The sequence below is a fragment of the Xenopus laevis genome, chromosome 8S (assembly GCF_017654675.1).
Source record: "Xenopus laevis strain J_2021 chromosome 8S, Xenopus_laevis_v10.1, whole genome shotgun sequence".
NCBI classification, from domain to species: domain Eukaryota; kingdom Metazoa; phylum Chordata; class Amphibia; order Anura; family Pipidae; genus Xenopus; species Xenopus laevis.
In genome coordinates this window covers 2,130,565-2,148,266 of record NC_054386.1, presented here as the reverse complement: position 1 = coordinate 2,148,266, position 17,702 = coordinate 2,130,565, and the positions used below count along the sequence as shown (strand labels likewise).

At 40.6% G+C, this 17,702-nt stretch overlaps 1 protein-coding gene across 2 annotated transcripts in view; it reads left to right on the top strand.

The window, feature by feature from the left end:
- The window catches only part of rasgrp1.S (RAS guanyl releasing protein 1 S homeolog), a 48,209-nt gene that overhangs the window by 6,632 nt on the left and 23,875 nt on the right, over window positions 1–17,702 (top strand). The window contains exon 1 of one of the 2 annotated variants that reach the window (XM_018232206.2): window positions 13,494–13,756. The exons of the other annotated variant lie outside the window; for it this stretch is intronic. Within the exon in view, the coding sequence (XP_018087695.1) occupies window positions 13,662–13,756 (95 nt within the window). The 5' untranslated portion in view covers window positions 13,494–13,661. Of the gene's footprint in view, window positions 1–13,493; window positions 13,757–17,702 lie in introns of those variants that run through there. 2 annotated transcript variants of the gene reach the window in all.

Here is a 17,702-nt window from a genome sequence, read left to right as displayed (position 1 = left end):
ACAATCCCATTGGGTTTAATTAATGTTTAAATATTTTTTTTAGCAGATTTAGGGCATGGAGAAATGATCCCTTATCTGGAAAACTCCAATAAAAGGTTTCCTACCTGTGTTGGTAAGGCTATGCCATAAAGCATTTATATTGATCTGATACATGTCCTAAAATTCTTTGGAGCAGACACTCAATAAAGTCAACCACCAGGCAATTATTCAAAGTGAAAAAAGTGATGGGCGAATTTGACCCGTTTCGTTTCGCCAAAAAATGTCGCAGAGGCCCATTAAAGTCTATGGGCGTCAAAACAATTTTGTTGCGCGGCGAAATTTTTTTGATGCGCGTCTTTTTTTTTTGACGCACAACGCCATACAAGTCTATGGGCGTCATTTTTTAGGCGAAACAAGGCGAAAAAATTCACCCATCCCTAAGTGTCACATCTCTATCTGTCAGTTAGAGTTTCTAATGCTAAGGGACCCCTACTACACAAACATGGCCGCCCACTCATACAGGAACATGGGGCATCAGACAGGTAATGTAAAAGCATTGGGCAAATACTTTATGGCAAGATTATAAATAGTGTATAAAGACAATATTATAATAAATATAAAAAAAAGGTTGTTTTCGTTATCTCTTTAAAGATACACATGTTCCTGGATATCTGGACATGAAGGAATTTGATATAGATATAAATTTAGGTCCCTCCTGGATCTTGATATTTCCTATTTCTGCCCTTTTAGCATGGGTTGTGCACAGAGTGACAAAAATAGCAGAGAACAGAATAAATCAAAGTAAAAGTATTTTTAAGATTTCTTAAAACATAATTTTGTTCCAAAAACGGCTGAATCAGCATTGCTGGTGGCAGACAGTGAATGTAAGGAAGGTCCCTGAGCTTCGGCACATTTCTTTCCCCAGATATAACATCTCTATCATTACAATGATAAACAAACTCCTGGAGTTTCCTGTTGGAAATGTCTAAACTGACTATATCTGACTTCATAGATAGAAAAACAAATATTACAGCAGCTGGAAGGCACTAGAAGCAGCTCATGTTCCTGGGAAGCAACCAAGGATAACAAAGCCATGTTTTACTCATCTACTCATGAGAAACACATGAATGTCTATAGAAGCAGACGTAGTCAGGATTGATAGCAGTGCAAGTAATCATATCATTTCTTTCATATTCAGCAAGGGCTCTATGTCATTGGCATTAGGAAACATATCATGAAATACCCCCCTAACTGTACCGTATATTACTGAGGCACAGGAATATGTGACACTAGTTCTGAAACTAAAGATGCGTGGCCTGCTTCATTATGGTCCAAGTCAACTTTATTAGACTTTAGAATCCAGGCCCTTCACCAAACCTCCCTTGAAACCTATTGGTGTTCCAAGGAACTCCTGCCTTTCTATTTGTTCTTTCTAGCCACACTCTACTCTAGCCACACTCTACTCTAGTCATACTCTACTCTAGCCACACTCTACTCTAGTCATACTCTACTCTAGCAACACTCTACTCTAGACACACTCTACTCTTGTCATACTCTACTCTAGCCACACTCTACTCTAGCCAAACTCTACTTTAGCAACACTCTACTCTAGCCACACTCTACTCTAGCAATATTCTACTCTACAACACTCTACTCTAGACACACTCTACTCTTGTCATACTCTACTCTTGTCATACTCTACTCTAGCCACACTCTACTCTAGTCATACTCTACTCTAGCCACACTCTACTCTAGCCAAACTCTACTCTAGCAACACTCTAATCTAGCCACACTCTACTCTAGCAACACTCTACTCTAGTCATACTCTACTCTAGCAACACTCTAATCTAGCAACACTCTACTCTAGCCACACTCTACTCTAGCCACACTCTACTCTAGTCACACTCTACTCTAGCCACACTCTACTCTAGTCACACTCTACTCTAGCCACACTCTACTCTAGCCACACTCTATGCTAGCCACACTCTACTCTAGTCATACGGTACTCTAGCCACACTCTACTCTAGCCACACTCTGCTCTAACAATACTCTACTCTAGCCACACTCTACTCTAGTCATACTCTACTCTAGCCACACTCTATAATACCTGTGCCTTCTGCAAGTCACTGAAGAATGTGTGCCCCTTTAAAACCAGATACTAAAAATCTTCTTAGGCTTTGCTTTATGGCAGCCGTCCTAAACAGGAAAAGCTGGCAGACCCTAATTCTTGTTTGTGTACAAATGGCCTAAAGGCTCACACCTCAGGTGCTACAAGAATATCTAAAGCCTAACGTTCTCCTCAGTGCTCTAGGGTTAGTATCTAGTATCAGGTAAGTCACGACATGGAATATAACTGTACACAGGTCAGGCCAAGTAGGAAGGGATCAAAGTCTTAGAAGACCATCAGCAAAAGGATTCAGACATAATGTCAAAGGGACTCCAGAAGGGGGTTCATAAAATGATCAGTAAGAATTATCATTGGCTATTGTGGAAAATCATAATAGAATAGTATCTAGCCAATTAAGTTTTAGAAACGTTGTATCTTTTTCTGGCTGTTCAGTGCAGGAGATAAAAGTGAAAGTCGGGACATTTCAGTAACAATCCAGGACTGCGGGTTGAGCTGTCAAAATCGGGACTGTCCCATGAAAAACGTGACAGTTGGTAGGCGTGCAATGTACCCTAATGGAACAGAAGCTTTGGGAAAGTACTATGCTGTAGGCGCACTGCATGGGTGTTGTCTGAAGTACAAAACACATTAGGCAACAAGTAGGCACGTGTTTCAATAAAAACGAAATCCTACAAGTCTGGACTTAAGGGCCTGCCAGAGTATTTCTTTGGTAAAGGTTCCTGGGTGTGCAGCAAACATTGCACTTGTTCCCATTATCCCATCCATTGGTTATGTTAATATTTTGGCACATGACACCTTTATTAATAACACTGAATAGGTATTATTATTGTTTAATTATCTTGAAAAGTCCATGATAAAGGTCAAGAATGGCAGACCATACAGACCCATTTATTATAATGGCCTAGAACAGAACAAGCTATAAAAATAAATGAAATATAATAGATTTAATTAAGGAGACCTATGCCTGACCTTGTGAGAGAGGTTGTTAATGAGGAAATGTAAACATCCAACTTGGCCTTCAGCATCAACTACTACTGTTTTGGTAGGAAAAACAAAAAAAAACAGATTTCACCCCTTAATGTTAATTCAATGAGAGGGTACAAAGCACTATAATATACTTCACACATGGGCTAAATGATTAACCAATAATTAATTTGATTGAGATGGAGTGCGATGCATGTACTAGACACAACATTCTCTGCAGTTTCACTTTCTATCAAACTACTTTGATTCATTATACAGTTTCCCCACAACAAATACCCTAGATACACTAAGGGGTTTTTTATGCAGAATGCAAAAAACTCAAAAAAATTTATTCCCCATAAAATCCACATTTTTAGTGGAAAAAGAACTCAAATTTGTTATTTATTATGCCCAGAGGATCGACAATCAATCCAAAAATCCAGCATCTCAGAACTGCCGAGGTTGTATATCAGTCATTTGGGAGAGATCCCTGTCCTATTTGGAAGTTTCTGTGGTCTGTGCTGGAATTATCCTATTTTGGACTTTTCAGGCAAAAATCCGAAAGATTTGGGCTTTTGGGGAAAAGCAAATCAGGAAAAATCTCAGAATAAAAATGTATGATTCATGGTTTCACTCGATTTTATCGAGTTTCCCCCCGATCTGATTAATTTGGGCTTTTTTTAATAATAAATAAGGTCAAATCATGGATTCTAGTCATTTGGACTTTTTTATTTCAAAATATCAGAAAAAATATCAATCTAACTGGTTCTTCTCTTAAAACAAAAATGCCATGCGCTGCCATTGCCAATTTTCTATAAATGACTAAAAACAGTGAGTGTCCTTTTATTGGGTCCTGATTCTTTGCCACTTCCCAGGACATTAATAAATAGTAAAACGTTTTTATTACATTTGCTCAAGGCTCGGTTGGCTATTCTCAGCCTGGGATGCATGTAAGGGCAAGTAGTCCACTTTTTAACTTCTAGAATGATTAAAAAAAACAGACACACCCTTGTCTAATAATAATAGGAAAACAAGCCAACACTGATTCATGAAGCAATATCATTCCATAAAGCGAGCACAGAGTTTCCAACCTGAGCCCATATATTTGTTTTATTAGACTTTTAATTCTTTTCGATTTATGAAGAAACTGGAACTCTATGGTTTGCCATAGTGATGTGCAGGTCAGGAAAAACTCAACTCAACGCTGTTATATCACAGTAAGGGCAGAGACACACGGTCAGATTCGGGGAGATAAGTCGCCTTCAGAAAACAAAGCGATCCTAGTGCCATCCTGCTAGCGATTTACATTCTAGCCGGTGGAAAGGCAGTTCGGGGTGATTAGTCGACCCCAAGAAGAGGTTATTTGTTGCCGGGCGACTAATCTCCCCAAATCTGACCGTGTGTCTCTGCCCTAATGCAGACAGGCTGTTATCAGTTCACCATCTTTATTTTACACACATAGAGACCAGCTTCCAACTCTCCTTCCACTATTCCCAAGGGTCACCATCTAGTAACATTGTTATACATCTTTACAAGACCAAGACTCTGCACATGCTCAGTGTGGTCCGGGTTTCAGTTGGGAGGTTAAGTTTAGGGATCATCATAGATTAAAGCACTGCGTATCTTGACGGCGCTATATAAATAAATGATGATGAGATTATCAAAACTGCACAAGTCAAATAATATCTGCCATAGAAGCTGATATAGCAAGACTGATTAATAATCAGAATATACAGACTGCACTGGGTCTGCGGATACAAATCTCTACACAGTCGCCGGCTGCTTTATAGGAAAACAAACAAAGCTGCTTGAGTTCTGGGAAGTAATGTGGGGAGGGCTCCCCCTGCTGGTTGAAAGTATGATTGTTTCCCTGCAGAGCAGTTAGGGACCGTCTGAAGTTTCCCATCTGAAGCTGTCAGAGCAAGTTTATTATAAAAACTGTACACATTTTTTTAATAAAAGTATATTGGAGACAGGTCATCTTTTTCATTAATTTTTTTGCCTTTACATCCCGTTTAATGTACCTGTAACTAGTGCTCAGGGAAGAACCCTGAATACGTTTATATTAATCCAATTTTTGGGTTTAGATCACCTTTAAAGGTTTTAGCATATTAGCGCATGGATTATGTTTTTTTTTCAAAGCATCTAATAATTACAGCAGGAGCAGTGCCAGGGGCATTTTTGCTGCTCAACCGATGGTGGGCAAAATACTGTGCGTGCCATAGCCCTAGCTGAAACTGCATTTATATTATATATATAGTATATAATATATATATTATTGCTAGTGCACTGCCTCTTTTCAGCCCATGAATCTACTGTATTTGTCGGGTGTTTAAATGAATGTCAATAGGAAGAGGGAGTTTTCATGTGTTTCTCTGCCAGTACAATATGTTGTTGATAAACCCCCCAGTACTCCAGTAGCTTCAGAATATGACAATATCCCATAAATAACCTAAATGACATGATTATCGCCCCATCTTCACACTCTCCAAACCTGCAGTCGTAGCAGAAATCTATACTGGACTGAGGGCGGTGCTCCATCCCGGCTCACAGAACATGGGATCAGTTTGAAAGTGTCTCCTGCTTCATAGAAAATGGATGTTTACATTAATATTAGCTTTTTAGTTGTAGACAATTATATTTCTAAAACAATTTGCTTTATCTGGCTTTCATTGACAGACTGTAGGATGATTAATAAGAAGTTGAATTGGGGAGGATTTTTAAACATAGTAGCGCTATAGTAAATTGAGCGCACCTTACTCTACTATAAGCTTCACTCCCAGTACATATGCTCCGGATGAGACCTTAAAATCTTAGGGAGTGAACCCTCGCAGCGTTGTGGAAGCAGGGTGTAGTGAAACTGTAACTGTATTCAGGGTGCAAATAATTGGGCGCCAGTGGTTCTTATAACTTAACCATAGAACAGATTTATTGAGCGTACAATCTTCAGTGTACATAAAGAGAACATTGCAGGATCATACAATACATTGAATAGGCAGTACTCACAACACCTTTGGTCAGTATGATTCTCCTCAGAGATAGGAACAATACATGCAGCTTTGAGGAGTAGGGATGTCGCGGACTGTTCTGCGGCGAACTTGTTCGCGCGAACATCGGCTGTTCGCGTCCGCCGCAAGTTCGCGAACGTCGCGCGACGTTCGCCAATAGGCGTTCGCGTCAAAATCGTTCGACCATTCGACCATTCGGTCGCTAAAATCGAACGATTTTCGTTCGATTCGAACGAAAATCGTTCGATCGAACGATTAAAATCCTTCGATCGTTCGAATCGAACGATTTTCGGATGTTCGAAGTTCGCGGACTGTTCGTGAACTGTTCGCATTTTTTGCCGGTGTTCGCGAACGGCGTTCGCGAACACATTATCGGCGGTTCGCTACATCCCTATTGAGGAGGTACACCCAGCTTTCAGCCTTTTCCCTAAGTGGAACCTGAGGGGAATACTCTCTACCCTAGGTCTATACACTTAGTCCCTACTTCTGGGCAATTAGTACCCTGGGATCTTAATCCCACTACAATCCTCGTAGGAGCCTCAAGCTGCTCTGCTAAATATCCTGACTGTCTGTCACTCCTAGAGTGATCTATAAAGGTGAGTAGCCTATTCTTACTAGACCTGACCTGTCTAGGTTCCACTCAAGCTCTGCCTCCTGCACAGGCTAGAGCCAGCACAAGATGGACACTGAAAGCATGGCTTCAGAGTCTTTTATACTCTAGCACAGTGCCATCTACTGGTCACTGTGAGAAACAACAAGGGGCATAGCCTAAAGCAGGAATAGGAAACAGTTACCCCTCCCAACTGTATTTTAGGACCCAATTAGGTGTCTCTAACACTAGGGAAACTGCTTGCTGAATAATACTGGGGATGGCTATTTTACACATCCCTACACATATATTTTAGTTTACAATTTTTTTAAGTAAAGGGGTTGCCAAAATCCCTGTGGCATATTACTTTAAAGACACATAAGCTACTACCAATTCTGAAATCAAGGCATTAAATGGCATTGCTTCTCTCCCAGGAAACCAATGAGATAATGTGCATGAGTTTTTTGGACAGACATAGGACTGGACCCAACAAGCCGGTCCCCGATGTGCAACTTGTTGTTTTCTCTGAGCCTAAACTGGCATCGATCGGCGTATACATGTGGGAATGACATGCTGGATACCACCTACACAAAGCATTCAGAAAAATAATCATAATGGCTGTAGAGCATTTCAAGTGAATCACAGCACAGTTTAAAGGAGTCGAAACTGAATGTCTCTTTTTATTCCTTCCCAGGCTGCATCTTATCTCTGTCCCACACTCCTGCCTTGTGCTTCCTACTCCACGGCTCTTTCTCTGCTCTTTTATCTACAGGGGTTTGGGGCAAATCAGGGTAATTGCCTTTGTAAAACTGGGCAATTTCCTAGGGCCACAGGATAGCATAGCAGCACGGCCCCTAGTGCCTCTGCGTGGCGGCCTGCCTTTGCCTGGCATTTTTTTTAAAACAACAACAACAACTCAGGTGGTGTTTCTGGAGACGGTATTATTATTGATATTTAGACAGAATGTGAACAAGCTCACACAGCTAGGTGGCAGTTGTTTGAAGAACACACTGGGCAAACAATGCCTGCAAGGTCAACGTCAAATTCAGGGCCCGTCTGCCTACGCACGATGCACTTTCACTCGCTATACATGTTTATAATAATAAAACCAATGGAGTAGTGAGCTTCTCTCCAAAAGTGATGGATGTATTACTCTCAGAGTCTCTAGGGCAGGGGTCCTGAACCTTTTTTTACCCATGAGCCACATTCAAATGCAAAAAAAGAGTTTAAGAGCAACCTAAGCATAAAAAAGCCAATTATGGGCTGTTATTGACCATTAGTCGCCCCTATGTGGACTGGCAGCCAATAGGAGACTCTGTTTGGCAATACACCTGATTTTTATACAACCAAAACTTGCCTCTAAGCTCCTGCTTTGAGGCCACTGGGAGCAACATCCAAGGGGTTGAGGAGCAACAAGTTGTACCAGAGCCACTGGTTGGGGATCACTGCTCTAGGGACACCAAATTAAACTGCCAGGAGTGGAATCTTGGGGAGTAACTTGGAATGTTTGTCAACCTTATCTCCTTTGGTGGCATGAGTAAAAGTCCAGGTCTCCGCACCCGTTTGCTAACAGAAGTGTATACAACTCATGGAAGGGGCACAACAAGAACTCACGTTGCCAGTTATTACAGACGGCACCCAGGCAGCGTCGTATTGGAAGGAACAGGTTTTATCAGTATCCGGGAAACCAGGTGTTTATATGAAATCTAGTGGATAAATGCCAGGCAGGAGTCTTAGGGCTCCAGGAAATAACTCAGGGCCAGTTGAGATCCCTTTGGGGAAATGCAATAAAATAGACACATCGACAAATATTATTCCTTGTGTAGAACAAAAAACAGTATCATAACATAGGATCCTTAATATCTATTTTTTTAAATCAATTCTATCTCTTTTCTATGGTCAAATAGAAATATTAATTTGCAGATTGTAACTGTAATTATTCTCCTCTTCTTTGTTGCTCAGCTCGTGTTTGCAGCCATTTGTAAGAAAACGTTGCCTGTGTTTGCTCATAGTCTGTACACAGTGAAACCAGACTCCGTGAATGAGATCAACATTAGGAATTCCACTTTTCCAAGCACAGGAAGCTCCTTTCAATCCCTAGATTGCTTGTGCCAGTTATAATACATAAATAATAATACATAAATATAATAAGTAAAGAGAAGCTGCCATATAGAATGTTCTGATTAGCTGAAGGCATTTTGCCCCGCCGTGCACTTGACCTTGCAGAGACACCTTACAGCAGCAGCAATGCAACACAAGCAATTGTTATCGGATCTGCTCGCTGGGGAAAGCAAAGGCAACACTGAAAATTATATCTGAGTAGCTGGAGATTGGCCAGACTTGTTGTGACTGTGTAAAGTGAGGGGGGTCTTTGAGTTTGCGATGGGGACCCCTGATGTTGCAGTTCCAATGGGCCCTGGACACACCAGTCTGACTCTGAGTCAGATATGTACCTAATTCCGTCCCCTTGTGCAGAGCCAAATTGGGTGGATACGATGGTTGGCCTGGAGGTGGTGGATACCAGGCCAATTTTCAGCCAGATATATCGGTCAGGCAGACTGTTCCGAAGGCACCAACCAAAGATCATTATGGTACTAAGTCGATGTGGAGGAGCCAAGTTGGAGGCTTTTATCAGCCTTTATATGGGCAACTTTAGGCTCATGACTCCCACTCAGGAACATCTGTGACTGTTAATTGGCTTTACCTTTAGAAATGGGAAATGGGAAATGTGCATTCTATGGCCAGCGATCAACTTTGTTCCCAAATGATCCCCAACGTTCAGTGTAAGCTGTAGACATTCTATTTTCTATTCAAATGAGGCTTACAGATCTGTACCCCCCCCGTGTTGCCACATTAACCCCATCAGCTGTCCCTTTTATAAATTACCGCCCAAATATACCAACAAAAGTTTAAATATCTCTAGTGGAACCTTGTCTTCTGCTAACCCTGCAACTCTATCCAGAGGATGAACAAGCATTGACCATACCTCCCAACTGTCCCGTTTTTAGAGGGACAGTCCCGCTTTTGACAGCTCAGCCTGTAGTCCATCGTTTGTACTGGAAAGTCCCGTTTTTCTCTGTACAGCCAGAAAAAGAAACAACGTTTCTAACTTAATTGGCTTTTGGTAGAGAGAGCCCTGAACAGCCAGAGCAGCAGATAAGATACTTTTGTAACAGTTTTGAGATAAGCAAATAAGTAAGTGTAACAATATAAGAATCTCCAGAACCACCACACTGAGCACCGGAGCCCCTCAAGGCTTAGTCCTCTACGGTTCACTCTGCTGACGCACGACTGTGTAGCCACACACAGGACAAATCACATCATAAAGTTACACGACTGTGGTGGGTCTCATCAGCAATAATGACGAGTCCCCATACAGAGAGTAGGTGCAGCGCTTATCAGACTAATGAGGAGCCAACAACCGGTCTCTCAATGTGAACAAAACAAATGAGATGGTTGTTGACTTTAGGAAGACTAGGAGTGACCACCTGCCCCTGTACATCGATGGCTCTAATGTGGAGATTGTGAAAAGCACCAAATTCCTTGGTGTCCACCTGGCGGAGAACCTCACCTGGTCCCACAACAGCAGCTACTTAGCCAAGAAAGCCCAACAGCATCTCCACTACCTGCACAAACTGAGGAAATTCCATCTCCCACCCTCCTTACTCACAACCTTCTACAGAGGGACTATCGAGAGCATCCTGAGCAGCTCTATCACTGTCTGGCCTGGAACTGCACTGTCATGGAGCACAAGACCCTACAGAGGATAGTGAAGACAGCAGAGAAGATCATAGGTGTCTCTCTTCCTTCCATCCCGGACATTTACACCACTCACTGCATCCGTAAAGCCACCAGCATTGTGACTGATCCAACACACCCCTCACACTCACTGTTCACACTCCTGCCATCTGGAAAAAGGTACGGAAATATTAGGGCCCTCACTACCAGACTGTGTAACAGTTTCTTCCCCCACGTCATAAGGCTCCTGAATACTCAGGAACTGGACAGATCTCACTCACACTCACACTCCATCTGACCTTACTATATACCACAACGTTACACACCACTGTACTCCATTGTATAAATAAATAGCCATTGGATACAATTGTTCTCTATGAGCTGCACTTTATCATGTTCTTTATCATGTCCTTACTACTGTCATATCACAATGATACACCATCATGTCTGACGTTTAGCTTTATTTACTTAACATATTACATCTGCTGAGTGTGTCTTGTCCTGTCCCTGCACTGTCCTGTCCTGCACCAGTTGTATCTTTTTGCACTTGCACTTTTTGTCTGTTGTCGGGTACATCTATGTTGTGTGTAGCACCAGGGTCCTAGTGCAGTGATCCCCAACCAGTAGCTCGTGAGTAACATGTTGCTCTCCAACCCCTTGGATGTTGCTCCCAGTGGCCTCAAAGCAGGTGCTTTTTTTGAATTCCAGGCTTGGAAACAAGTTTTAGTTGTATAAAAACTACCAAATAGCCAATCACAACCCTTATTTGGCACCCCAAGGGACTTTTTCATTTTTGTCTTGCCCCCCAACTCTTTTTACATTTGAATGTGGCTCATGGGTAAAAAAGGTTGGGGACCCCTGTCCTAGAGGAACGTTGTTTCCTTTCACTGTGTACTGTACAAACGTATATGGATGAAATGACAATAAACTCACTCTTGACTCTTGACTCATGATAAGATAACAGGTCCCTTGGGAGAAGTTACACTCACAGCTTAAAGCGCAATTCACCTTCATTAGCAAAACTGTAACAACTGGAAAAAATGGATGTGGTCCAAAAATCACTGCGCTGGTCACGCCAACTTTTTTATCCCACTTTTTCTTTCCAAAATGTTGGAGGTATGACATTCTGTTGCAGCTAAATGCCATGGGGATGCTGTGACTTGTAGTTCATCAAAGCCAGAGACTCACAGGGTGAATAGAAGAGAGAGAAACAAGAGCCTCCGCTGCAGACGTTGCTTGTCAGTTCCTTTTGTTAAAAATAATGTTGTGATTGTAGGAAACGACACTTCCTCCTGTGATACAAATCTCCAGTCACTTCCCACCTCTACAACTGCTGTGAGACACAAGTGCGACGCTGCTGCTGCTGCTGCTGAGAAACACAAACTTGGCATAAAAGGAGAAAAATGTTGTTTCTTAACCCTTTAGCGGCTGCAAAGCTGCAGGGGAGAGGCCTGGAAGGGGGGTGAAGGGTAACGATTATCTCAAAGTCGTATCGTAGGTTTTAGACTGACACTCAATTAGAAATGTTGGGGACAAATTCACTAAGCGTCGAAAATGTGCTAGTGATGCCTTCGCCGCACTTCGCTTCATTAAAATCCGAAATTGCGCTCAGGGAGGCGAAAGGTAGGGAAGTTGCGCTAGCGTTAATTCATCAGGCAAAGCGAAGTTACGCTAGAGATGCCTAATTAGCAGGGAACCTTAATAAAGACAATAGAGTTGTTATATTGCCCTACACATGAGCCCACTGTATAGTTTATGTGCCATATGTTAGAAAATGTAGGGGGAAAGGAGGGTACCCCCAATCTTTTTCAGCCTATCACCATTAAAAAAGGAAAAGACGCCAACGTTTTTTGGGAAAAATTTCAACTATTTTTGAAGCAATCCCTATCTACTCTATTGCACTTCGTGTGGTCTGAGGTGGCGAAGTCAAGTCTGGCGCAAGAGGTAACGGTCAGTTAAATGCGCAAGTTAGTGAATTAGCGGAGTTACGTCGTCCCTTCGCCAGAGCGCAACTTCGCCTGGCGTAAGGGTGTGAAGTAGCGCTAGAGAAGGTCCACTTCACTAGAGAATTTACGCCAGCACCCGTTAGTAAATCGGCGAAGCAACGAAATGACGTCACACTGGCGAATTTTCAATAGCGTTAGCCACTTTGCGATTTAGTGAATTTGCCCCTTGGTTTTTAAGTTGTCCGTTGTTTCAACCGCTCCCTTTATTAACCGCAAAAAGTTGGGATTGATTGTGTAATTCATCGACTCTCCCAATTTTAATGTAATATAATGTAATATAATATAACATAATTGTAATATAAGGAATTGGTCAGGAACTGTATCTATTGTCTGATAAACTGCACAATTTGTATGTGACTTTGCTTCATACAAAAACATAATCAATAATGATGGTCTGTCCCTGTCACCAGCAATGGGAGGGAGCAGCTCACTATATACTCAATATATACTGTGTGTATATTTATATATTTATATATTATATATAAGGCACAGGAAAATAGATACAATAAATATAATGGTTTACCAGTAAAGTGGATGATCAGAAGTACAGACTCCAGGTTGCTATGAGCACTTACCTCTAGTGCTTTTCAGCTCTCTTGTTTTCCACTGATTGGTTACCAGGCACTGACCAATCAGTATCCGCCACAAAAAAGACTGAACACCAAGGTGTGTTTTTTTTAAATTTTTATTAAACCCTTGTCACCAATGTATTAGGTTAATACTCTATAAGCCCCTGACACCAATGTTTTTTTAAAAAAAATGTTTTTAATTTATAAGGGATGCCCTGACCATCAATAGATTTTTATTACTTGTGTGTGGGCGGAGCCCTGCCCCTTGGGGGTGGGTACATGACATTTGCACAAGAGCTGACAACATATATTTGCTCATTAATATTAATCAGAAGTCAGAGGGTGAATGTGAGGGCTGGGGTTGTGAGACACTCGGCTGAGACTACAGTTAGTGAGAGACAGGGCGTCAGACTGTGCGATTGTGTCTCGTTGCGACTGATCGCCGAGGGTTAATGTTGCAGCGATTAATCGTGTGGGAGGAGCGAGAGGGAGAGGGGGCGGATGGGAGGGGCGCGCTGTCTCTCACTGAGCGATTAGAAATGAGACAAAGAGAAAGTTGTTAGAGGGAGAGACTAATTATCGGCAGCAGCAGAGGGGCCCATGAGAGACGAGTCGGACACCGGCGGAGTGAACGAGAGTTTGGCTGCAGAACAGTGAGGAGTCGCCGCCCCCCATTTCAGAATGGGATACAGACAGGGGTCGGCGGATACCAAATATCACTCGTCTTCTCACGACTCCTCTACCGGCTTCATCATGGGAAGTGTCGGCAAAAAGAAGTAAGTCAGAGGCTTTATAATCTGCTCTGTAACTTCATTATTGTGTAATAGTCTGTCTATTAATATTCTCTATTATATTCTCTATAATATTCTGAAAATTAATATTCTCTATTATATTCTCTATAGTATTCTCTATAATATTCTGGATATTAATATTCTCTATAATATTCTGTATATTAATGTTCTCTATAATATTCTCTATTATATTCTGTATATTAACATTCTGTATAATATTCTCTAAAATATTCTGTATATTAATATTCTCTATACTATTCTCTATAATAGACTCTATAATATTCTGTCTATTAATATTCTCTATACTATTCTCTATAATATTCCGAATATTAATATTCTCTATAATATTCTCTATAGTATTCTCTATAATATTCTGTATATTAACATTCTGTATAATATTCTGTATAATATTCTATATATTAATACTCTATAATATTCTCTATAATATTCTCTATAATATTCTGTATATTAATATTCTCTATAATATTCTCTATTATATTCTGTATATTAATATTCTCTATAATATTCTCTATTATATTCTGTATATAAACATTCTGTAAAATATTCTCTATAATATTCTGTATATTAATATTCTCTATAATATTCTCTATAATATTCTCTATAATATTCTGAATATTAATATTCTGTATAAAGCTCACATCCTCATCACTTTCTTAACTGAGCTGCACTAGTTAATTGGGCCACTAGCCCTCTGACTATCACAAGCCTGTTTATTGGCTACTGACTCCTATACCCACTAGTGACCAGGACACCAGTCATTTACAGTATATGGAGGGGACATTGTATATTCACTGGTAATAATGTCTTTATTCTGATCACCTATACGTATATATATATATATATATATATGAGGGGATATTATTTATACACAAAGCAAATACGGTGGGTGGGTTTGTGCCCCCATTTATCCTTGAGCCGCATTATATAAAGGTTCCATCACTTTAATTTTTCATGTGTTGACCTAATTCACTGCAGTGCTGCAAAATAATTGTTTTCTATACATTCAGCAGGAATGAGAAGGTTTAGCCAACGTGTTGCAACAAATGTCAGAAAGCAAATGATCTGCTGTGTAAATTGCCCCCATTCTGCTCATTATACAGACAGACTTCTGATATACAGACAGGCTTCTGATATTATACAGACAAGCTTTTGTTATCAAGGCACAAGGAGTCTGCCCATGCTCCATATCTATATATTATATATATTATACACAGATTTGTTCACATCCTATTTGTCTGGTTGTGTTGGAAACTGGAGAGGATGAATGTTATGTCCCATGTGGCCTCCCTTATAGTCACTGACTAACTCAGAGTTAGAGATCTGAAAAGCAGGAAGTAGTGTTCTGGCTATTATGTTACACATCCACTCACTCCAGCCTTTATACATTACATTTTTGCCTAACTAACTATATTAGATACATTATTTATTTTGCACAGCCTATCTATTTACCCAGTTTTTATTTTTACACTGAACTGTTCCTTTAAGATTCATTCTGCATAGCTCGTATGGGGATCTCTCCTGAACTCCAAGTGCAGATAAAATTGTCTAATATTGCGTTGGACAATACTTTGTTCCCCTTGAAGTATTCTGACGGCATGGAAGCCTTTTCTTTCTATTCCTGTTATTGTTGCCTTGTGCCTATTCCTGAATCCTAATACTTCCTACTTTGATTCCGAATTATAACAATTGTTTCCTGCATGTGAACCTTAACAATATAGTACGAAAAAAATGGAATTCTTAGGAAACTTTCAATATACATTCATTTACATTTGTAGTTGTTTTAAATGCATTCATGTCTGTCTGTCTGTGGGTTATCTCTGCACTGGTGGCTATGACTATTGAAACAATGTAGCAGTAGCATGACTAGCTGGGCCTTTGTCCCCCCAGAAAATCTATATTTTGGCCAAAATTGTGGGACATCTGTGATCTCCCAAAAAATCGGAGGCCATCTGTAATTTTGCATTGCAAGTCATCTGCCACCTCCCCTGCGGGTCCCCCTATAATCTGTTTCCTCCATAGTTATTATGCCGCTGCAACATTGCATGATAAAAATGGAGCTTTCATTGCACAGATTCCTGTATCAATGGATGTAACTAAACGTGTGCCTTAAAGGAGAATAGATGCTTTTACTGTATTTCTAAATACAAATACAAAATTCTGCATTGTTTCTGAAATAATCAAGTTTATCTTCACTATTCCTCTCTCAGCATCTGTTTCTCTTCATTCTCTCTTCATGCAGCAGTTGGGTGTCAGATATTCACTGACCCAATATATCTTATAGGGGGGCTCCTTTCCTAGCAGATGTATTAGAGCTCACTCTATTAAACTCACCAGACATCATGTCTCTCTACATGCAGAATTTGTGCAAAAGGCAGTTATTTTGTTAGATTTTGTTTGACAGTTAGATCCAATATATCTTATAGGGGGGCTCCTTTTGCCTAGAAGATGTATCAGAGCTCACTCTATTAAACGCACCAGACATCATGTCTCTCTACATGCAGGATTTGTGCAAAAGGCAGTTATTTTGTTCGATTTTGTTTGACAGTTAGATCCAATATATCTTATAGGGGGGGCTCCTTTCCTAGCAGATGTATTGAGCTCACTCAAATAACTGATTCCAGTACAAACAAAATGTAACAAAATAACTGCCTTTTGCACAAATTCTGCATGTAGAGAGACATGATGTCTGGTGAGTTTAATAGAGTGACCTCTAATACATCTTCTAGGCAAAAGGAGCCCCCCTATAAGATATATTGGATCTAACTGTCAGTGAATATCTGACACCCAACTGCTGCATGTAGAGAGACATGATGTCTGGTGAGTTTAATAGAGTGACCTCAAGGACCTCAAGGAAATCCCTTGACAACAGACAGATGTTAGTTGCAGTTCCGCAACTGAACATTTGTTGCAGAGCGTGTTTTACTGAATATTTCTAGGAAAATGAAGACAATTCAGGCTCTTTATACAGTGATGTGCAATATTCCCCTTGCGGAGCGGGTGCAAGGTGGGGGGTTGAAGTTTAACAACAGCTCACGTGCAAACAGGTTGGACATACAGTTCAGGTATTGACTTGCTGTGTCTGTGCAATTCTTTCCACAGAAGCGACACCCCATCATTAGGTAAATGCACTGGGATTTCTCTATCAGGCTTCCTGGAATTAATATGTAAATATATTGCACTTTGTTACAGTGAACTGAGGCGTTGTCTCTCGTTCTTCCCGTATATTGAATGTAATTTCTGCACTTAATTACATAAACAAAATCATTTCCCTGAATGTCTTTTCATAGGTTACCCTATATATTACACTTGTGGAGATGTATTTGTCAAAAGAAAAATGTATTTATCAAAAGCAACAATGATCTTTGAATAACCACTAGGGGTGCTGTTCCTTTATCTGTGGAGAGTTTTCAAGCTTAATCTGTGCCAATATGGCAGCTCCTACACAAATGTAATGGGAACAGCAAAATATTTAATCAAATAGAATCTACTGTTGCCCTGCACTGGAACAACCGGTGTATTTGCTTTAGAAACACTACTATAGTTTATGTAAACAAGCTGCTGTGTAGCCATGGGGGCAGCCATTCAAGCACAGGATACACAGTAGATAACAGATAAGTACTACTATAGTTTATATAAACAAGCTGCTGTGTAGCCATGGGGGCAGCCATTCAAGCACAGGATACACAGTAGATAACAGATAAGTACTATTATAGTTTATATAAACAAGCTGCTGTGTAGCCATGGGGGCAGCCATTCAAGCACAGGATACACAGTAGATAACAGATAAGTACTACTATAGTTTATATAAACAAGCTGCTGTGTAGCCATGGGGGCAAGCATTCAAGCACAGGATACACAGTAGATAACAGATAAGTACTACTATAGTTTATATAAACAAGCTGCTGTGTAG